This window comes from Lemur catta, chromosome 1 (genome assembly GCF_020740605.2).
Source record: "Lemur catta isolate mLemCat1 chromosome 1, mLemCat1.pri, whole genome shotgun sequence".
NCBI classification, from domain to species: Eukaryota; Metazoa; Chordata; class Mammalia; order Primates; family Lemuridae; genus Lemur; species Lemur catta.
Genome location: NC_059128.1, coordinates 77,318,428 through 77,341,600, shown reverse-complemented (window position 1 = coordinate 77,341,600; position 23,173 = coordinate 77,318,428). Strand labels below are relative to the sequence as shown.

General features: G+C 33.5%; 1 protein-coding gene across 2 annotated transcripts in view; it reads left to right on the top strand.

Annotated features, from left to right (window-relative positions):
* UBR1 (ubiquitin protein ligase E3 component n-recognin 1) overlaps positions 1-23,173 on the top strand; it is a 117,731-nt gene that overhangs the window by 49,666 nt on the left and 44,892 nt on the right. For both annotated transcript variants that reach the window (XM_045539737.1, XM_045539727.1), the window contains exons 16-29: positions 1,774-1,835; positions 2,117-2,227; positions 2,982-3,047; positions 3,290-3,391; positions 5,508-5,571; positions 7,855-7,979; positions 9,862-9,914; positions 10,983-11,085; positions 12,245-12,293; positions 12,694-12,848; positions 14,234-14,333; positions 15,679-15,788; positions 18,300-18,386; positions 19,639-19,820. In XM_045539737.1, coding sequence (XP_045395693.1) covers positions 1,774-1,835; positions 2,117-2,227; positions 2,982-3,047; positions 3,290-3,391; positions 5,508-5,571; positions 7,855-7,979; positions 9,862-9,914; positions 10,983-11,085; positions 12,245-12,293; positions 12,694-12,848; positions 14,234-14,333; positions 15,679-15,788; positions 18,300-18,386; positions 19,639-19,820 — 1,369 coding nt within the window. The remainder of the gene's footprint in view (positions 1-1,773; positions 1,836-2,116; positions 2,228-2,981; positions 3,048-3,289; positions 3,392-5,507; positions 5,572-7,854; positions 7,980-9,861; positions 9,915-10,982; positions 11,086-12,244; positions 12,294-12,693; positions 12,849-14,233; positions 14,334-15,678; positions 15,789-18,299; positions 18,387-19,638; positions 19,821-23,173) is intronic.

The window sequence follows — 23,173 nt, the reverse complement described above, 5'->3', positions numbered from 1 at the left end:
GCTGGTTTTTAACCCCCTCCTCTCTGCCCAGTTTCATTAGTGTATTGTCTGTATCATTGTTCCTTTGCTACCATAAAGAAGAAATCATAGATTTTCTTCAATGCAAGTCTTTAATTTGCACTCCATGTAAATTGGCCTTTCATTGGTCACATTTTTTCTTTTGTAACAACTTTATTGAGTTGTATATTTTTGTATTTTTAATTGTTGTAAAATATACATAACAAAATTCACTATTTTAATCATTTTTAAGTGTACAGTTCAGTGGCATTAAACACATTCACATTGTTATGCAACCTCCACCACCATCCATCTCTAGTACTTTTTCATCTTTCAAAAAATGAAACGTCCAAAATAAAATATAATAATATTATTATTGAATAAGAGTTCCCTGTTTCCTCCTCCCTGCAGTCCCTGGCAACCACCAACTCTGACTTTCTGTCTCTGTGAATTTGACTGCTCTGGGTACCTGATATAAGTAGAAACATAAACATAGTGTCTGTCCTTTTGTGAATGACTTATTTCACTTAGCAAAAATGTCCTCAAGGTTTATGTTGCAGTATGCCTTAGAATTTCCTTCCTTTTTAACGCTGAATAATACTCCATTGTATGTTTAACCACATTTCGTTCATCCATTCATCCATTGATGGACACTTGGATTGCTTCCACCTTTCAGGTATTGTGAAAAATGCTGTTATGAACATGAACATACAAATATCTGTTCAAGTCCTCCTTTCAGTTTTTTGGGGTATATACTCAGATATGGTATTTCTGGATCTATGGAAATTCTTTGTTTCATTTTTTTAGAAACCACTATATTGTTTTCTATAGTGGCTACACCATTTTACATTCCCACCAGCAGTGCACAAGAATTCCAGTTTCTTTGCATCCTTGCCAACACTTGTTATGCCAATACTTGTTATTAATATTTTCTGGTTTTTTGATAATAGCCATTCTAATGGATGTGAATTGGTATCTCATTGTGGTTTTGATTTGCATTTCCTAAATGACTAGTGATTTTGAACATCTTTTCTCATGCTTATTGGCTGTTTGTATATGTTCTTTGGAGAAATGTCTGTTCAAGTGCTTTGCCCATTTTTTAATGGAGTTATTTTTTTGCTGTTCAGTTGCAGGAGTTCTTTATATATATTCTGGACAGAACTGCTTTTCAGATATATGATTTGCAGATATTTTTTCCCATCTGAGTGTTGCCCATTTACCCTGTCGATAGTATCCTTTGATAGACCAAGAGTTTTTGATATAATACTGTTTATCTATTTTTTCTTTTGTTGCCTGTATTTTTGGTGTTATATCCAAAAGCTCTATCAAATCCAATGCTATGAAACCTTTTCCCTATGTTTTCTTTTAACAGTTTTATTTTATAGTTTCAGCACTTTGGTTTAGGTCTTTGATCCACTTTAAGTTAATGTTTGTATATGGTATAATTGAAGTCATGTGATTCTATATTCTTCTATTTTTATTTTAAAAATACTTAATTTTCCCTTTTTGATGCTTGGTTAAGAGCAGAGTAAACATATTGTGAGAGGCAGCATATTATTTTTATATAATGTATGAACGTACCTTTTACAGTGTAGGACTTTAAGTGTGTTAATATTGTTTCTAAATTAGAAATCAAAGTCTGCATTCTAGAGTATCATTTCTAAACTCAGTAAACGTACATTTAAATCATACAAGTTTTCAAACTTGATGAGTTAACTAGTTAGCAAACTTAATGGGTTTAATTTCTTTCTTTTTTTTCTCTCTTTTTAATTTTAGGTCTTCACGTGCGTTTAAGTAGGCTAGGTGCTGTTTCAAGACTGCATGAATTTGTGCCTTTTGTAAGTGACTCTACTAATTGTTGATTTGCTTATGTTCTATTTCTATACACCTCTTAGTTGATGGGAAGAAAGATATTTTGAAATCCACCTGAGTAATTCCTATTTAGTAATTTTACGTCTGCTTATGATACATTGAAATCTGAATCACAGGGAGTTAGAAGTCATCTACCTCAAGTCCTTCTGTTTTATAGATGAGACAACTGGTGAATGTGTAGTGTCATAACCTTAAAACACATCCAGTCCTTGTGAGAAATAATGAAATTGACCTCACTCTGTTTCAGGAGGACTTTCAAATAGAGGTACTGGTGGAATATCCTTTGCGTTGTCTGGTGTTGGTTGCCCAGGTTGTTGCTGAGATGTGGCGAAGAAATGGGCTGTCTCTCATTAGCCAGGTATGGCAGGGTCTAATATTCACATGTGTGAATGTGTTCATTTTATGATTTTTTTCTTTTATATAGTTTTACCTTATATCCCAAGATTTTGCTGAGTGTTTTCTTCTATTCTCTTGTATAAACTCTTAGAAATGAAAGTTCTAGGGACCATATAGACATTTCTCCTTTTAACCTATTTACCATTTATTCCATTTGAATTATAAGAAACTAGTCTGTTTAGGTGCAAGCCAGTGGTACCACCAGAAGCCTCTCCATTAACAGCTCTTTTCTGAAGATTACCTTACATAGAGGCCTTTAGTCTTCCTACCATTTATCTTAATCAAAGGCCACCGTATGATTTTTCCTTCTGTTTTACAGCAAATACGGAGAAGTGCTTTTCCTAAAACATGGGGAAGTAGGACTTTTAAAGTTACCACTTGGAAGAGAAATGGTGTTAATGATTGAGCATAGAAATTGGTTTACTTTTATTGAAGTAGATATTTTAAACTTGGGGGAAATAAATTATTTTGTTACACGTATTGAGAATAACTAATATAGAGCATTTTTAACTCTGAAGTGTTTTCATGCCATGTTTTTTCACTTCATCCTCACAATTCCCTTAAAATGATTCACAGATTTACAACATATTTTTTTTTGCCACTAAAGATTTCTAAGGGTTTCTACCTTAGAGAAAATTTTAAGAATAGGTTTTGTTGGAAATTTTGCTTGAAATAAAATAATTCTTTTAGTATCTGTTCTACCTTCTATTTTATAGGTGTTTTATTACCAAGATGTTAAGTGCAGAGAAGAAATGTATGATAAAGATATCATCATGCTTCAGGTACCTATTTAAATTGTTTATGACATTTAATCCTCTTACATTCCTTGTCATAAGAGAAGATACTATAATTATTTTCAATTTAAATTTTCCTCACTATTCTGTGAACATGACATCATAAAAATTGAAGGGCCTACTAAATCATCTTCTGCAAACTTACTTTATCATTTTATGACAGTCCTACAAGAGACAAAATGTTTCTCCATTTAATACATAAGAAGTAAGATGCTGGATGTCTTTCACAGATTGGTGCATCTGTAATGGATCCCAACAAGTTCTTATTACTGGTACTTCAGAGGTATGAACTTGCTGATGCTTTTAGCAAGACCATATCTACAAAAGACCAGGTAAGCAAGAGAAACTGATACGTGAATTAATTCCAAAGGAAATACTATTGTTACTATTTTAGTCATATTTTAAAAGTTTGTTTCTTGATTATACATCCATAAATCACATGTAGCTTGCATATATTAATGTATACACACGCAATAATCTTTTTACTCTAGAAAAATTAGAATATATAGATTAAAAAAGAGAAAAATAAATGAAACACTACCTCCTGGAAATGGTTACTTTTTTTGGTGGAGACAAAGTCTCTGTCTGTTGCTCAGGCTGAAGTGCAGTGGTGCTATCATAGTTCATGCAGATTCAAACTCCTAGGCTCAAATGATCTTCCTCTCTCATCCTCCCTAGTAGCTTGGGACTACAGGTGCATGCCACCATGCCCGGCCAATTTATTTTTTATTTTTTGTTGGAATGAGATCACTTTGTTGCCCATGGTGGACTGGAACTCCTGGCCTCAAGCAATACTCCTGCCTTAGCCTCCCAAAGTGCTAGGATTATAGGCATGAGCCACTGTGCCTGGCTGAAATGATCACTTTTAAAGTTTTAGTGTCTTGTTTGTTTTTGTGTTTTTTTTAATTTTTATTTATTTAAATCAAAAATTGTATCATTCTTCGTGTGCTATTTTATAATCTTCCTGTGTTTAACAAAATATTGTGATAGGGTTTTTTTTTGGTCATTAAATAAATATTAAATACATTTTTTACATTGTCTTTTTTTTTGAGACAGGGTCTCACTCTGTCACTCAAGCTAGAGTGCTGTGGTGTCAGCCTAGCTCATAGCAACCTTAAACTCCTAGGCTCAAGCATTCCTCCTACCTCAGCCTCCCAAGTAGCTGGGACTATAAGTGTACTACCATGCTGGGCTAATTTTTTCTGTTTTTAGTAGAGATGGGGTCTCGCTTTTGCTCAGGCTGGTCTCAGACTCCTAAGTTCAAGCGTCCTCCTTCCTCGGCCTCCCAGAGTGCTAAGATTGCAGGCGTGAGCCACTGCGCCCGGCCTACGTTATCATTTTTAATAACTGTATGGTATGCCACTATATGAATGCATTATGGTTTAGTTGCCTATTACCAAAGAGGTTTTTCTAGTTTTTTGGCATTAAAAACATCTGTACCTCAGTGTTTAAACATTTGTCTAATTATTTTATTAAGATATATTATTAGAAGTGAATTTGTTGGATAAAACAGACTGCTCTTTCTTAAGGCTCTTAATACATACTGTCACATTGCTCTCAGAAAAGCTGTGTCTATTTAAGCTGTCTCTAGCAATGCATACATCTGTAATGGCACTGGTATTTTTAATCTTTGTTGTCTCATAGGTGAAATGATGATATTTTAGCTTGCATTTCTTTAATCAATGAAGTTAACCATGTTTTCATTTTTATTGGCCTTTTTTTTTCTTTTGGGCAGTGAGTTATCTGTTCTTGTCCTTTACCCTTCTTCTGTTTTTGTAAAAGCTCTTTGTTTAAAAAGGATATTAATTCTTTATTTATATTTGTTACATTTTTTACAATTCGTAATTTGTCTCTTGGTGTTTTGTCACATCTTTATTGCTTTAATATTTGAAGTACTAGCTTATAAAGTAGCCTTTGACTACTTTGAATTCATGAAATCAGATTATTTTATTCTTTCAAATTAGAAGTCACTTGCAAAGGGCCAGTAAATAGGATATAAAATGCAAAGCAAATTTTTAGTAGTGTTTTATACTTACTGAAAGTGTATATTTGATTTGATATAATTCTTAAATAAAGGGTGTGTTAGGGAAGGGTACTCTCACTGTAACTGTTGGGTATCTACTTTCTCACTAACCCACGTAAGGTGGAAGCCAATAATGGAGGAAAAGTTAAAGCTTAGAATTAGTTTGTTGATTTAAGACTATATGAGGGATAATGGTAATGAAAACAATGACAATATTTAATAATTGAGTTCTTATTATGTGGCAGATATTGTGAAACTTGTTGAATTTGTTATCAAACAAGGGAACTATTCACTTTATAACTATCTGTGTTGTGTTCTGAAAGAAAATACTAGACTGGATGGCCCATGAGTCTGATCCAGAAATGCATGTTTTATAGAGTCTCGTGGTTCTTATATAACTAATTTATTCTTTTTCAATTCTGTAGGATTTGATTAAACAATATAATACATTGATAGAAGAAATGCTTCAGGTCCTCATCTATATTGTGGGTAAGATTAAAACAGAATGTTTTGAAATAGAACATGGGTTACTTTTTAGAGATAACATTTAGAACTATAACTGACCATTTCATCCCTTCCAAATATAGCATTTAGGAACCCACCTTTGAAAAAGCATAGATTTTACATTTTTATTTTTCGTTACCTGATTTGTAAATGCCTGGACTTGTTTGGAGGTCTAGGATATAATTAACCCAGACAGAAATGTAGATGAAAAAATCTTACTCATTTAGTGCTAAAAATTATATATATATGAAATTTTAAATATAACATAGGTATAAGTAAAATATATTTTCATTGTGTCATTCTCTTGAATTACTTTGTGCAAATATTGACCATGCTTAGCTTTGTTAAGGTTACTTAGGGAAAGGGTAAAGAGTTCTTTGACAGAAATAATACTTATCAAGATATCATGACATTGACCCATAACAATGTGTTTTATAATTCAGCTGAAATTAAGATAACTATTCCTTACAGAAACACTAGATTCTACCCTATTAAATACAATATTTATTGTATAAAATAATATACAATATATAAGTTGATTGAATATATTGCCATATAGTATATCATAGTCTGTTAATTTTACCAGCTGGGCTCATCCATTGCCATCATCTGGTTCTTGACTTCACATTCTGGCTTTTGTTATTTACTGTATACACTGTTTTGTTTTAATAATTCCTGGTGAGGATTCTAGCCATTAGCTAAGTCTGTAAACATGGGTTCATTTTACTTGTTTGTGAAAGAGCGAGTTGCTGAACTAGCTGCTTATCTCAGCAGAAAGTGTAGTAAGCCTTTATTGCTAAGTGAGACTTAAATTTTCCAGGCTGCTAACTCTTCCTATCCAGAACATACTAGTAAGAGACTGATGGGAAAAAATGGGCAAATCGAAAATGTGTAAAATATTTTGAAGTTGATTATGTACTTTATTAAATTATAAAAACTTGAGGGAAATTTTTATATTTGTCCTTAGAATATTATGTGAAGAATTTCTAATATTGTGGTATATTTTTGCCTTTTTATTTTGACTATTTTACTGTAGCTACTATTATTTTAGTGTTTTTGTGTTTACCCGAATTTATGGGGTTTTTTCTTCCTTGTGATTTGATTTTTAGTTAATACTTGCTATATTCTTGAGTGTAAGTTCATTAGTTTCAGGAGTCAACATTTTTTGTTTTAAAAAGCTATAATCTCTGATTTTATAATGGAAAAAACATTAAGAAGTAGAAAAAATATCTGGATTAGGAAATAGAAGGTCTAGTCTTGACCTTGCTATCAACTATCAAGAGTATGCCATTTATATTCTTTGGGCCTCAGAGTCCTGATTTGTAAAATGTGGAGGTAATCTACATGATCTCTAAGGTTTATTCTAGCACTAAAATTCTAGGGGATACTGTTGGTGAAAAAATATGAAAATAACAAAATTCTTTACAAATGTAAAGAGGAATGAATCTGTTGGAAAAGAATTCACTTAACAAAAAGTCATTCTTTGGCAAATTTGTAGAATTTAACAAATCTCTCAGGCAAGAGGTTTCTTTCTTTGTGACTCTCTTATACATATCATAGGACTTTGTATAGATACCGTAGTGTTGAAAATCAGTGGTGACATAAGGCCAGACGGTAAGCCTTTTTGAGGCTAGGGGAATTAGATGTTGTTAATACCAGTGAAGTTCCCATATTTAATTTAGCTATTTTCTCTTTCCATTTGATAGTTTTTTGTAATGAAAAATGGAAACCTGACCATGTGGGCATTTCACAGGACTTACCACTCCCCAATCATATTATTGTTCTGTCATTTAACCCATAAAGACATTTTTAAGTATTTTGTTTTTCAGTTTTCACTTTGTTTGTTCTTAAATAATAAGTAGAGACAAAATTGAGGAAGATGTTGAAAGAAAAGCTATTCAGTCATGGCCACTGCTCATTCAGATGCCATCTGCCATGTTTTGTGGATTAGAAACACATGCTAATTTAATTGAGGGGCCTTGTTTATAATGTGTATGTGTCTGTATACGTATGTGTATGTACGTTTGTTTGTATGTGTGTAAGTTAAAACAAAGCCTGAATTCTCCTTCAGGCCACTTCAGTTTTCTCCCTCTGTCTTTCAACAAATAGACTCTTATTCAGATTTGGGAACATGTTCAAATAATTTTTGGTCTTTCTCTCATAGACTTACTTTAATGTAATTTTTGGTGTATAAGTGCTCCTGGTGGGGAGAGATTTAAACAGAAAGCAATTAATTAGTCTACTTTTTCTTTTCATTATTTGTATTAGGAGAGCGTTATGTACCTGGAGTGGGAAATGTGACCAAAGAAGAGGTCACAATGAGAGAAATTATTCACTTGCTTTGCATTGAACCCATGCCACACAGTGCCATTGCCAAAAATTTACCTGAGAATGTAAGTCCATTTTTGCTTTTTTCTCCATTCACCTCAAGGTGGAATAGTTTTTTCTTTTTCTTTAATTGGAAGCTATTTCAAAATTTTAGGAAAATTTGTTCAGCAAAAACCTCTATATTATGACCTTACAGGTATAAAGCAATTACCATTCATCCTTTATTGCTATAAATTCTAATTCTGGTAGGAACTCCTTGACTTTTTGTTTACTTTAAAATAAGATTTCTCCAGAGGAAAAGGAGTGGCTGCCTGAAATGCTGAGACTGTTTGAGTGGTATGTTAATCGGTATGTTAATCTGGGTCTTCTGAGAAGCAAATCTCATGACAAAACATTAAGATTTTATTAAAGAAAATGGTGAGGGAGCTGGGAAAGGCTAGGGGACCCATCAGTTTATGATGCAAGTCTGATTCCCAGTGAAATAAGAGGGAAGGATGGATAAATACAAGCATTCCAGACTGCTGGGCTTTGGCACCTTCCCATGTCTCCCAGAATGAGCCTGCATTAGTATCTTTGCTTTGCTCATTGTCTGGGAGCAGCAGGTGAAAAGCTTGGCCTTGGTGTGACCAGAGCACAGCATGTGGTCATTTACGCTTCTTGTGATTAGAGATCTTCAAGGTGCATTCTCATGGCCTTTACCAGGTAGTATTTTTGTTTTCTTATATACAGATACTGAAATAATAGTCCTAAAGATTATCAATCTCATATTTTTTCCTCTGAGATTTGAATATGAATTAGAAAAATGATTCTTAAAAAAGAATTATACTTATCTGTGCTATTAAGGCTTTCCAGAGAGATACACTAGGTATAGGCTTTGACTATTGGTAATTCTCTCCACCCTCAAATTATTTGTATCTTCTTCCAGTTTCATTGTTGACTGATTCTCAAAGTGCAGTCATTTGGCTTATTACCTTCATAATTTTTACATATCTATCTACCAATTTTATTATTATTACATTTTAATATCAACTCACATTTTCCTTAGCATCTTTCTAAGTAGTACTATCTGTGAAAATAGTAGGCTTGACATTCTAGATCATTTTTCCCTGATGCATATTAAAACAAGTCAATAACTATCCAAAAATTTTGGTATATGTAACCTTGTGACACCTAAAATAATTTCACATACCACTAGTAATATGCACACTATACTTTGCAAAATAAGAACACTTTAGGGCATTCTGTCACTTTTTGCTGCTTACCATGAGTACATTTTTAAAAACAGGAAGTTAAATTTCTTAATTTTTACAAGGCTATAGGAGTCTGTGAGCTTACTGTAGTAGCTTAACTAAGTTAGGTTCTTATCCTGATTTTAAATGACTTCATGAAAAAATAGTGTTCCAACGTTAAGGAAAAGTTCAGGCCAAGCAGAAAAAAAGCTATTACAATTGCAAAAGGTAGAATACATTAGGACATCTAGACATGTGTTTTGCTGTAGATTACTAGTTGGATCCCATTTATTTTGTTACCTTGGTTTTAGGGGTTAGTACAGCATGGGTATATGCTTAAATGATGTGGGTGATGAACATACTACATAAAGAAAAGCGTCTTTTCTTTGAACTATTGGTAATGCCGTGTGTGCATGGGTGTGTAGTGTATATGCCGTGTGTGTGTGTGTGTGTGTGTGTGTGTGTGTGTGTCTACACACACGAAGACAAACTTAGATAACATTTTTTTCTTATACAGTTTACACATGGGTCTTATAAGGAATTGGTCTCCCAAAACATAACTGACTTTAGACCTAATTTTTTTGTAGTGGAAATTGGTCTTTTTAAAATTGTTTACAAAGTACTTCAGAGATGCAGTTGAAAATGTATTTCACTTCGCAGTAAAAGAAGAGCAAGTTGTTACATGGAGGTAAAAATGACAAAAATATTATTTCAACAGGAAAATCATGAAACTGGTTTAGAGACTGTCATAAACAAAGTGGCCACATTTAAGTAAGTGCTTAATATTTATGCTTATTGTAGAGGTAGATTGATCTCTGTTCTTTTACTTTGGATGCTTTGTATAATCCTTGCCTGAACTCCCAAGAGTAAGAATGGAGTGGTGAGAATGAGGGGCACACAGTAGACCCTTAGTACATGTTTGTTGAAGAAATGATTGCTTTTGGCAGGTGAATGAGAAATATCTATTTGTGACATTAGATGATTTAGATAGTAAGTAAACCTTTCTGATAATCTCCTTCCCATTAATTTGAAGCCATAACTTCATATATTATACTATAAATTTTTATTTTACATGCTAATTTTATATTTTTCTAGTAGAGTTAAAACAGTATTTTACAATTCTTTCATTCTTTGAGGTATATAAAATGGAAATAAGATTTTAATTGTATTCTTAAAATTTGAAAAATTGATACTGTAGTGAATTTCTACTTGTTATTGTCTTTATAGATAAATTACTAGTTTCAAATAACTTTTAAGGTAGGATATAGCTTTTCTTATGCTCTAATAATGTTCAGTGAAATATTTGACTTAAGAATTGGATAGAAACCAAAAGCTATTTAACATTCAGAACAAAGATGGTGTAGTCCTTTTGTCCTTAATGATTTTCCTTATAGTACTGTATGGAGGATTCGATATATTTTCATTTGCAACTTGCTAAGAATATGATGTCTCCTTATCATTTTAGATTTGACCTTAGAAAATGGAATGTGCTTTAGCTGAACAGACAACTTTTAGGCTTCATAAACTATAAAGGAAGCCTTAGAGATTTAAGTAGGTCATGGGGATCAGGTATAGATAGAACAAATTTCCCCAAATGTGTTTGAATTTCATAATTATAAAACACAACTTAACTGTTACCAGGACTTTGTGTTCACAGTGTAGGTTTTAGTTTTACTATTGGAATGAAATTTATTATTCAGATTAAGAAAGCTAAATAAGATATAATTATGTATTTTTCTGTATATTATGACTTCTAGATTAATTTTTAGGTTTTTATTTTTTCTGTATTCTGTCCTTTGAGAACATGGCAGTTCATCTCTGTATTTTGCATCTGTTTAGAAAACCAGGTGTATCAGGCCATGGAGTTTATGAACTGAAAGATGAATCATTGAAAGACTTCAATATGTACTTTTATCATTACTCCAAAACACAGCATAGCAAGGTAGGAAGAAGTGTCTTTTTCAGTAAATAAACCTAAAAATGCTTTATGCTTTTTAACTCCACAGAAAATGTCTTGCTTTTTCTGTAGTTTTCTGCTGGTTCTCATTAATAGTGGGCAGTGTCTCACCCAAGAAATAAAGTTGATTCAATAATGTCATCTACTATATAGGCAGTATTCAGATTTTCCTGATTATATGAAAAATGTTCTTTATAACTGTCTCAGAGGGAGGAGGATTCAATCAAGTATCATGTACTTCATGATCATGTACTTCATTTGGTTGTCAAGTTTCTACAGTCTCCTTTTAATTTAGGATAGTTCTTTTGCCTTTTTTGTCTTTTAATATTGACATTTCTGTAGAGTACAGGCTAGTTGTTCAGAATATTCTACTTTCTGTTATTTGTCTAGTTGTATTCTCACGATTAGATTCAAATTAAACATTTTTTGGCAAGAGTACTATACAGGTGATATATTGCATCACATAGTGTGTGTCCCATGAAGGTTGGTATTAAGTATGATCACTTAGGGGTGATGTCTGGCTTTGTCCTTATAAAGTGAATAATTTACAGCCCATTGCACATAATAGGCGCTAGGTAAATATTTTGACTTAAAAGAATTGGGACTAAGTTCAGTTTTTTTGTGGGGTGTTTTTTTTTTTTTTTTTTTTTGAGACAGGGTCTTGCTGTGTCCAGACAGAGTGCAGTGGTGTCCTCATAGCTCACTGCAACCTCAAACTCCCGGGCTTACGCAGTTCTCTTGCCTCAGCCTCCCAAGTAGCTGGGACTATAGGCACACACCACGATGCCCAGCTAATTTGTGTATTTTTAGTAGAGACAGGGTCTTACTATTGCTCAGACTGGTCTCGAACTCCTGAGCTCAAGCAGTCCTCCTGCCTCAGCCTCCCAGAGTGCTAGGATTACAGGTGTGAGTCACTGTGCCTGCGGGGGACTAAGTTCTTGATGAGGGATATTCCTCATCTATTTTGCAGTGGCTTTCCTTAGGATGGCCATTTTGTTTCTAGGACAAGGAAGCATTCTGAATACATGCTTCAGTATATAAAGTATTTTAATAGGTGGTTAGGTCCTTCCTGCCTGCTTTAAAATATTCCATTTGTTTCGTGCTTGCAAAGCAGTATATTTAATGGTAGATTTTTTTTTTATAGGCTGAACATATGCAGAAGAAAAGGAGAAAACAAGAAAACAAAGATGAAGGTAAAAAGTGAGATTCTGAACTGACTCATTTTGACTATCTTCTGTGATTTTTGTATTAGCAAAGCATATAGTGTTTTGTTTTTGTTAGTTTTTGAGAGTAGGCAAGTAAAAGAAGTGGAAAGAGCCTTTTGCTTTTTGTTCATGTATTAATATGTGGTCAATATTAGCAGTCGTAGAATTTTAAATTGATAGCATATGGAGTTTATTTTGAGTGACTGACATAGTAACTTACATTACATTTGATATTGATATTTTCAGTACTTCAAGGGAGCAAAATATCATGTGTGTTGTTTTGCATGTACTCTATTATTTTTTGACATTTGGAATTTAGTATGTAGGATAACCCAAATAAGAATGTACCTGTTTGTCTCTTTTCCCATCCATCTCCTACCCCTTATAGCATTGCCACCACCACCACCTCCTGAATTCTGCCCTGCTTTCAGCAAAGTGGTTAACCTTCTCAACTGTGATATCATGATGTACATTCTCAGGACCATATTTGAGCGGGCAATAGATGCAGATTCTAACTTGTGGACTGAAGGGATGCTCCAAATGGTGTGTTTACTTCAAATATATTCTCTATGTCGAGTCCTAGAGTTCTTGGGGATCTGAAGATCTCTGGTCTAACTTCTATCCGAACCACATCTATAGCACCTTAGACCTAGAGATCATTAAAAATAGGTTACACATGGCACAAATTTCCTTAGTGATACCCTCTTATATAGCATCTTACTCTTGGGAACCATTTGTTAAACCATATCTGTTTAATAAAATCCACAAAAACTAAAAAAGGACTACTCATGCTAATAATAAATTGGTATGTGATCATTGCATTGTGATTTTTTTATATTTTTAATTTTGCTTGTATTATAAGGAGACAGTATAATAAAGATTTGAAGACAGGTCTAGGCTTGAGTTCTGGGTTCCAATACTTCCTACTTAGGAGCAAAAAATAATTTTCTCATTAGTGAAATGGATATAAGTGTAATTATTCATAGAGTTGTTATGATAATTATCTCAAGTGAAAGCAGCTATTTTTTCTTGATACTGTTATAGATAAATTACTTACTCATGCCACTTTGTGGTAGCTGTAATTGGATATTTATTTAATACCTGCCTAACTAAATTTTCTTTTTTCCGTGGGTCTTGTTGGTCTGTAGGCTCTACATGCTATCATGCTGTATGTGTGTCTCAATTTTTGTTATAATGGTGATAAATACATGCAGTATTAAGTTTCACATCATAGAGATATATTTGAAATCAAGTTAATACTTCTCTTCCTGTCTCTAGTTCCCTACATAGGAGATAAGCACTGGTAAAATTTTGCATAAAATTTTATATAATCATTCCACATTAGCATATATAAGTTTACCTCATTCTTGATAGCTGCATATTGCATTGTATGGATATGCTATAATTTATTTAGCTAGTTTCCTATTAATAGACATTCAGGTTGTTTTTAGGTCTTTGCTGTAACAAAGAACACTAAAATGAACATCCTTGTACAAATATATTTGCATACTTAAAGGAGTGTATCTGTCATACTAATTCCTAGTACTGGCTTTGTACCTTTACATTTTTGATAGATATTTTCAAATTGACCTTTAAAAATGTATACCAGTTTACTTTCCTTTTACCAGTGTGGTCAAAATTGCCTGCTTCCTAACACCTTTGCCAGCTCTGTATTTTACTAAACCCAAACTTTTGCCACTCTCATAGATGAAATATAGGATAATTTTGTTTCAACTCAAATTTTTAAAATTTTAAGTGATAAACATTTTTTTGTATGTGTATTCATCATTTCTTTTTCCATGAACTGCTTGTTTGTAAACATTGTGCATTTTTTGTCTATCAGGTTGCTTATTTTTATACCTCCGCTTAAAATATATTTACATAAATAAGTTCAGTTTTAAAGATCTTCTCTTATTTTCCTCCTTCAGGCATTTCATATTCTGGCATTGGGTTTACTAGAAGAGAAGCAACAGCTTCAAAAAGCTCCTGAAGAGGAAGTGACATTTGACTTTTACCATAAGGCTTCAAGTATGTTTGAGTATCACTTTTCAACATAGTTCTAGCTAATTACCAATTTGGAGTTGAAAGTTTAGATCTTACAGAGTTTTAATTTGTCAGTCCTGAAGGTTTAGATTTTTCTAGAGTTTTAATCTGTCAGTTCTTAAAACATAGGAAATCCTGAAATTATTTAAGTCTTCCTAGCATCTTTAGTTTTTAACTAGTATTTTTTAGCATACTAATATATTTTTTAATCTCCTACTGCAGTCTTTTTACTACATGACTCCCTACTGCCCACTTTTTTTTTGGGTTGTATACAATGGAAGTTTCTTTCATTTCTCATCTCAGTATTACTGAATATTTGCTGCTGCATCAATTGTAACATTCACGTGACCCATCTGTTTAAGATATTAATGTTTCTGCATTTAAAATGATTGTAGAAGTTCGAATGAATGATAGCATGTTCATTTTGCATTGTTTTCAACTTGAAAGAAAAGAATAGATTTAAATTAGATTTCTATTAAATGCTACCTGATTAAAATAGTTTTTTCAAAGCACATTCCACATTTTCAAACCAATAGGCAGGAAAAAAGCATCTCATTTTATATTTATATACTGTATTTTTAAGATCCCTGAAGACATCATGCAACTAATCAGTTTATGGATATGGCCTCCATAATATCCATTTGGATATTTTTGGCAGTTTTGTTTTTTATTAAGCATTTTTGCTTAGACGTTGAACCAAGTTGATGAGAGGCTAGACAGGTCATTAAGGGTAGGTTTTGTTTAGCAATGCCACTGGAAGATATAAAAGAGAGACTTCAAGTAATTCAAGTTTTCTTACATATCATTTTTTAACTTAGTACTTCATGTAGTTCTAGATCTTTCACTGAGAAATTAATGTAGTTAAGGGATTGATCAGCAAACCTTGGTTACCAATATGAATAACATTAACTAAAAATTATAATTTGTACATAATTGTGAAGATACATTTGGCCCATCATATCTGTGCATTCCACATCCAGGGATTCAACCAACCACAGATCCAAATTATTTGGGGTCAGGGGTAGGATGGTTGCATCTGTAATGAACATGTGCAGACTTTTTCCTTGTCATTATTCTCTATACCATACCATATAACAACTATTTACATAGCATTTGCATTGTATTAGGTATTATAAGTAATCTAGAGATGATTTAAAATATATAGGAGGATGTGCATAGATTACGCACAAATACTGCACCATTTTATATAAAGGACTTGGGTATTCACAGATTTTGGTATCCAGAGGGATCCTGGTGCCAATTCCCCATGGATACCAAGGGATGACTGCGTATATTTATTTATGTTGTGTAATTTTGTGTTTTAAAAAAGGATTGGGAAGTACAGCTATGAATGCTCAGAATATACAAATGCTTTTGGAAAAACTCAAGGGAATTCCCCAGTTAGAAGGCCAGAAGGACATGATAACATGGATACTTCAGGTAAACTAGAAAAGTAAACTGATTGTATCATTTAAGAATCCTCTGCTTGCCTCTGAAATTAAATCACTATTTTTTCAATTGTAAAGTCATTTACTACTGATTTTCGTGATCACTCATATTTTTTCATATTATTAAATAGTAATTCTATTTTCCGTGTGTTTTAGTGGAGTTTTTAAAAAATAAAGCAAGATTGATTTATTTGCATCATTATTTAGTCAACGTGTACTTAATACCTACTGTATGCCATGCTCATTTCTAGACTCTGACAAAGATAGACAAGGTGCTTGCTATCATGAAGCATACACTATTGTTGAGGTACAGGCAATAAACAAGAAAGTATGAGGGTAATTCAGTAGATGAGTAGGGGGTTTCTTTGGGTAATTAGAGAAGGCCACTTTCAGAAGGTGACATTGGAGCTAAGACCTGAAGGACATAGAGTCAGTGTTACAGGAATCCAGAAGAGTACTCCAGGAAGAGGGAACAGCAGTGCAGAAGCTCTCAGGTGGCCAGAAAGAAGGCTAGTATGACTGGAACATGATGGGGAAGGGAGAGGAAAGTAGGCAATGAGGTCAGAGGGGCAGCCAAGGGCCAGATCATGTAGGACTTATAGGTCAGAGTAACGAAAGTGGTAGCTTTTGTTTTTGAGGACAAGAAACCATTGAAGGACTTGATTTTTCTTTTTTTTTGAGACAGAGTCTCGCTCTGTTTCCTGGGCTAGAGTGCAGTGGCATTGTCATAGCTCACTGCAACCTCAAACTCCTGGACTCAAGTGATCCTCGTGCCTCAGCCTCCTGGGTAGCTGCACGCCACCATGCCTGGCTAATTTTTCTATTTTTTGTAGAGATGGGGTCTCGCTCTTACTCAGGCTGGTCTTGCACTCCTGACCTCAAGCAATCCTCCAACCTTGGCTTCCCAGAGTGCTAGGATTACAGGCATGAGCCACCATACCCAGCTGAATTTTTAGTGACATAATCTGATCTGTATTTGTATAAGATCACTTTGGCTGCTGTGGAGTAAATGGATTGCAGGGGACAGGCATAGAAGCAGGGAAACCTTTAGGAGACTATTGCAATAATCTTGGTGAGAAATAAGCATGACCTAGGCTAAGATGCAGATGGAGAGAAACTGGACTGATTAAGGTATATGTTGAAGGTAGAATCTATAGTACTTGCTGATAGATTTGGTAGACGGGATGAGGGGAATCATGGAATCAAAGAAATTCCTGGATTTTGTGTTTGAACAGATCACAATGCCTTTGAGGAATATTGAGTGAATGACAGGGAGAGGGAGAGGCTAGTAATGTTACTTTAATGGAAAACCCTTCACATGGAAACATGAAGCCAGGGTTATAGAGCTCATTGTATTCATTAAAATATTCTCATGTTTTCAGCTAGATGTTTTGATATCAATTAGAAATCTTTGTACTGCTTTGTACTTCAAGAGGTCAGTCCTTTTTACTGTTATACTTAAACATTCCTTAAGCAAGCTTGATATAATAGGATATGTAACTGTAAGATAATGATGTTACTAATATTTCTCTTGATGTAGATTTCAAGAATATTTAGTATTTGTGTTTAATTTATCAATATAATGATTTTAAAATATAAAATCAGAACAAAAAGTAGATACTATTCTACCTTAAGAAAGTAAATTGAACTGTCATTTAATCCAGCATTTATATCCTGTAGACATAGTGTTATAAATTGGAGATCTATTTCTGAAAATTCATTTCCTATTAGAATACCAAAACTTACTATGAAAATATATGAAAAGCACAAGTATCTACTTTTAAAGACATTAGATCATTTACCCAGATGCTTAATTTAAAGCTGTGTTGTGGTGTTCTTTGTGGGAGATTATTCCTTATGAGAACAAGGCTCCTTCAAAATATAAATAAGCTTAATGAATGCACCATCCCATTGCTGAAACCTTGACATTTGTTAGTAAAAAGGTGATAGAGCTGTATAAGCTGTTATGGAAATGTCTGCAAAGATAAATGATTAAGTGAAAAAAGGAGGTTTTGAAACAATATGTATAATAAGATCTCTTATGAAAATAGATATAAACATATTGCATATTCTGATAAATTTTTCCTGGAAAGATATATTGATAATCTTTATTTTGGTTGTTGCTTTTGGAGAGAGGGGCTAAAATCAGGGAGAGGAAGATTGTACTTTCCATTTTGTATCTTTGTCTTTATGTGACTTTGCACTAAAAATGTCATTTTAAATTTTTAAAAAGAAATTTTTTCCTGGCAACTCTCGCAAGTAAACAGAGGCATGCTCATAGCTGCATATTGAATCAGGGGATTTGCTGCCAGGGGCCGCCACCTCAGCTGGATTGTTTATCCACCAGGACAGGTGTTTGTCACAGTCAAGTCACTCCCCCGCATATATTGAAATAGTTTAAGGCAAAGACATTTGGAGACATTATGACAAAATCAGATTGGGGAATTTTTCTATTTCTGTTCAGTCTAACCAAATCTTTTAACATTTCATCTGTTTTTCACAGATGTTTGACACAGTGAAGCGATTAAGAGAAAAATCTTGTTTAATGGTAGCAACTACTTCAGGATTGGAATCTATTAAGAATGATGAGGTAATAACACTGTAATAATGATAATATTCATCTCTGTCTTTAAACTTTACAGGCATAAGGGAGCTGCTTCTTTTTGTTGGGAGGAACTTTATTGTAAAGTATGTGCTCTGGGATCTGTCCATCTTTTATTTGTTATGCTTTTATACTGCAGGGATGAATGGTATTTGAGAGATAATATTTCAGTATAGTTTATGTATTTTATAAAAGCAAAGGAAATTGATACATAGTGGAGCTCTATTAGAAATACCCTATTTTATTAATTTTTAAAATATTTTAATGTCTGAAATTGGGATGTGACTCACAATGGCTGCTTATAATCAATAGCATTCTTTAGAGAAATGTAAGATAATGATACATCTTAGATTCAATGAAATATAATATTAATTTCCATAATATAGTGAATCTGGTTTGGATGATTCTGATATTGCAATTATTAGAATATTATTACTTGTATGGGGTTTGCTTGTTTTAATAGACAGGTCTCTGACTCTGTCATCTAGGCTGGAGTGCAGTGCCATGATCGTAGCTCACTGTAACCTGGAATTACTGGGCTCAAGTGATCCTCTGGCCTCAGTCTCCCAAGTAGCTAGGACTATAAGTGTACCACCATACCCAGATAATTTTTTTAATTTTTTGTAGAGATGGGATCTCCTTGTGTTGCCCAGGCTGGTCTTAAACTCCTGGCCTTAAGCAGTCCTCCTTTCTCGGCCTCCCAAAATTTTGGGATTACAGGCATAAGCCCCTGACCCTGGCCTACTTTTGGTTATTAACCAGCCTTCCTAAAAGAATAACACTGTATTTAAGTTAAAATAGAAAATAAAAAAGCACCAAATACGTCTCAGTGATATTGTTAAAGTTCTCAGTCTCAGCAATGCATGTAGGAGTAACTGTTTAGACATCATCAAGTTGGTTTAAATTGATTAAATGTCAATGATTAAGTGATTGGCAAATGATTTTAAAATTTTATCTGTTTTTATTTCTTAATGTACCTGCCTTGAGTATAAAAGGCAGTTTATTGGATATTTAAGGGACTTGACCTTTTACATTACATTATTGAAATAACCAAAGGAGCAATTCGTTGTGTGATGTGGTGGAGCCTGTAGTACTAATTTTGAAACATTAAACTGAATCTAGGCTTTAAGGGGTAATCAAGTCTTTCAGACTCATACTCTAAGAAATTTTACCAACTGAACAGTACATGTAAATTTTTAACAATGAATCTTACCTAATTTTGTGATTTCTTAATACCCAGATTACTCATGATAAAGAAAAAGCAGAACGAAAAAGAAAAGCTGAAGCTGCTAGGCTACATCGCCAGAAGATCATGGCTCAGATGTCTGCCTTACAGAAAAACTTCATTGAAACTCATAAACTCATGTATGACAATACATCAGAAATGCCTGGGAAAGAAGATTCCATTATGGAGGAAGAGAGGTAAAACAAAGGCAAAACCAAAATTAGCAACTCAATTTTTAGAGGAGAAATTAAATACTCACTTTAAATTATGTTTTTCCAAAATATATTTTATAGTAAGAGAAATTAAACTATTTTTAAGCTAGGAAGGTCAAAGTGAAGGCTCTAAGGTGCTTATTGAATGTATTTTATATTGCTAAATGGTTTGAGTAAACTATAAGTTAAGAACCTTTATGTACAAAAAGATGTGACAGTAGGAACAACCAAAATAGAAATCAGCTCTTGTTATTTTGTATGTATGAGCACTTTTAGATACACATTTACACATCAGTTCACATAGTCTACATTATTTTGTTTCTGATAAAAAAGACTGCAGTTATTGCCTATTGGAAATAAATTCTTCACCTGAAAAAGGTGGTTTATACTAGTTTTTCTTTATTTCTTAAAGAGAAAGAAAACAATAACCTATAGCTGTGGGCATGGACAGCACACTGGAATGGGAATCAGTAAATCTGGTTTTCTGATTCCTCGCTGTGGTATGGTCTTGGAGAAATCAGAGCCATGCTTTGTGGGCAATTACATAGGTTTGAGTGAGAAAAGGGAGGAGGCAAAATAATGGTACTTTGAAAAGCATTCCAAGAAATTTAAAATACTGAAAATACTCAACTTATGTCTATATTTAATAACAAGCTTTCACTGCTATTTAAAACGCTGTGTGCTTGGTCGGGTGTGGTGGCACACACCTACTTGGGAGGCTGAGGCAAAAGGATCTCTCAAGCTCAGGAGGTAGAGGCTACATTGAGCTATGATGATGCCACTACACTCTAGCTCAGGCAACAGAGGAAGACCCTGTCTCAAAAATTAAAAAATTTAAAAAATAAAGTAAAAACAATGTGTGCTATACATACTTTTAGAAAATTTTGGTTTTGCATTAATAGTAGGCACATTATATTCTATGTAACATGTTTGTAATCCTGAAGCTGAGTATACTAACAAGGACCATAAAGAATGACTATATTAGAGATTAAAAAGATATGAAGGTAAGCCTTCCTTGGCTGACTATAGTGTAATAAAACTAAAAATAAATAAAAACTTTAAACAAGCATGGAGGTTCCACTTCTAAATATTATGTAATAACAACATCCTATTTAGGAAGTAGTGAGAAGGAAACTACTGACTATCAAAATAAGAAAGTGTAAAGCAAAGGTGTACTCAGAATTAATTAATGGCCTTAATGCTTTCATTATTTATTTTTTTGCCTGATTGATTAGACATGTGATTTATGAATATGTTCTTATTGAAAACAGTTCAAATAATGCAGTAAGTTCCCTTTGACCATCCTCTACTTTCCTGATCTTTCTCCACAGATAACTGTGATTATAAATTACCACTGTTCTAGACCCCTTTCTATGCATTTATAAACACGTGTACATGAGGAAATAATGAGGCATGTGTTGTGTTTTTTAGTGGGTTTTTTTTTGTTACCATATATTTTGTTCTGTAGCTTGCTTTTTAAATGTCTTATAAATCTTTTTCTATCAGTACATATAGATCTATTGTATAGATTCTATATCATTGTTTATGACTGCTGTATAGTCTTCCATGGTGTGAATATACAATATTTAATTATCTGAATTTGGACATTTAGGTTGCTTCTAATTTTCCTTTATTATAATTTGTAAGTACCTTTTGTATGTGCCTTTTTGTGCAATTGTGCAAATGCTTCTCAAGGTTGGACTCTAATAAGTGAAAGGGCTGGGTCAAAATTTTAACAGATAAGGCTACATTGCTCTCCAAAATGGTTTTACCAGTTTCTACTCCCAGCAGTGTATAAGAGTATCCATTTACTTTATTCTTACCAATACTTAACTATTATTAGTACTTGAAAATATTTGATATTATCAGAATTGTAATTTGTACCAATATGACTGAATTTCCCTGATTACTAGTCCTATGTTGTGCATCTTCTCATATCATTGCCTGTTTCATTTTAACTTTGGGGAATTACCTGTTTTTATCCTTTGCCCATCTCTATTGGATTCTTTGCTCTTATTGAAGTCCTTTAAAATTATGGATACTAAACTTTGTTAAATATGTTTCCCATTTTTTGTCCTTATTTCTTTAACATTTAATTATGGTGTTTAGCCATATAGAAGTTTTCAATGTTGATGAAGACAGCTTTATCAGTATTTTAGAGTTTTTACTTTTTGTGTCTTGTTTAAGAAAGCTTTCCCTATCCCAAGTCTCAAATATATTCTTTTTTTTTTTAAACCACAAGAAAATTTTTTTTCTTAGAGATAGGGTCTAGTTATGTTACACAGGCTGGAGTGTAGTGGCTGTTCACAAACACCATCATAGAGTACTACGGCCTTGAACTCAGCCTCCTGTATAGCTGGAACTACAGGTATGTGCCACTAGGTCCAGACAAAATTTTAATTATGTTATATTAATACATTTTCCTTTTAAAAAGTAAATGTTGCCTGTAATCTCAGTGCTTTGGGAGGCCACGGCAGGAGGATCAGTTGAGCCCAGGAGTTTAAGACCAGCCTGGGCAATGTAGCAGTACCCCATCTCTATGAAAAATAAGACAATTAGCCAGGCATGGTGGCATGCACCTATAGTCCTGGCTATTAGGGAGGCTGCGGTGAGAGGATCTCTTGAGTCTAGAAGTTCGAGACTGGTGAGCTAAGATTGTGCCACTGCACTCCAGCCTGGGCAATAGAGCAAGATTCTGTTGCTAAAAAAAAATGAATAAATAAAAATCAAATATTAGAGATAAAGCTGAAGTTCCATTTGAGCACCAGCCCAAATCCTAGACTTCTTTCTTCTCTTCCTCGAAGTTTCTCTGGTTATAAGTTTTATGTGTATCTTAATCAGAATTTTTATTATTCTACTACATACAAATATATGTAACCACAGAAATTATATAGTGTGATTCAGCCTTTTGTTTTATTTGCATATGTATTACATATCATTCTGCGACTTCCCATTTTCACTGAATAGTATAATATGTCTTGGAAATCTATATATGTTCTTACATTCAAAATGAGCTCAGTGTTTCTCAGTCTTCACATTTAGGCAGTGATTCTTTTTCATGCCGTATTCCGTAAATTGTGAAACACTTAGCATCCCCTGCCAACTAGTCTTTATGACAACCAAAAAGTAAACCTCCTCCATGTATTTATTGCCAGATGCCTCCTGAGACGTGGTACCACCTAGTTGAAACCCACATTTTTAAACCTGTATAGCATTCCATATTATATAAGTTCATTTACATTGGTGATAAACATTTATTTCCAGTTTGTTTAATGATACACCATATTTCAGGGAGCTTCCTATGCAGAGAGACAATACTGCAGAGTAGTTCAGAGCAT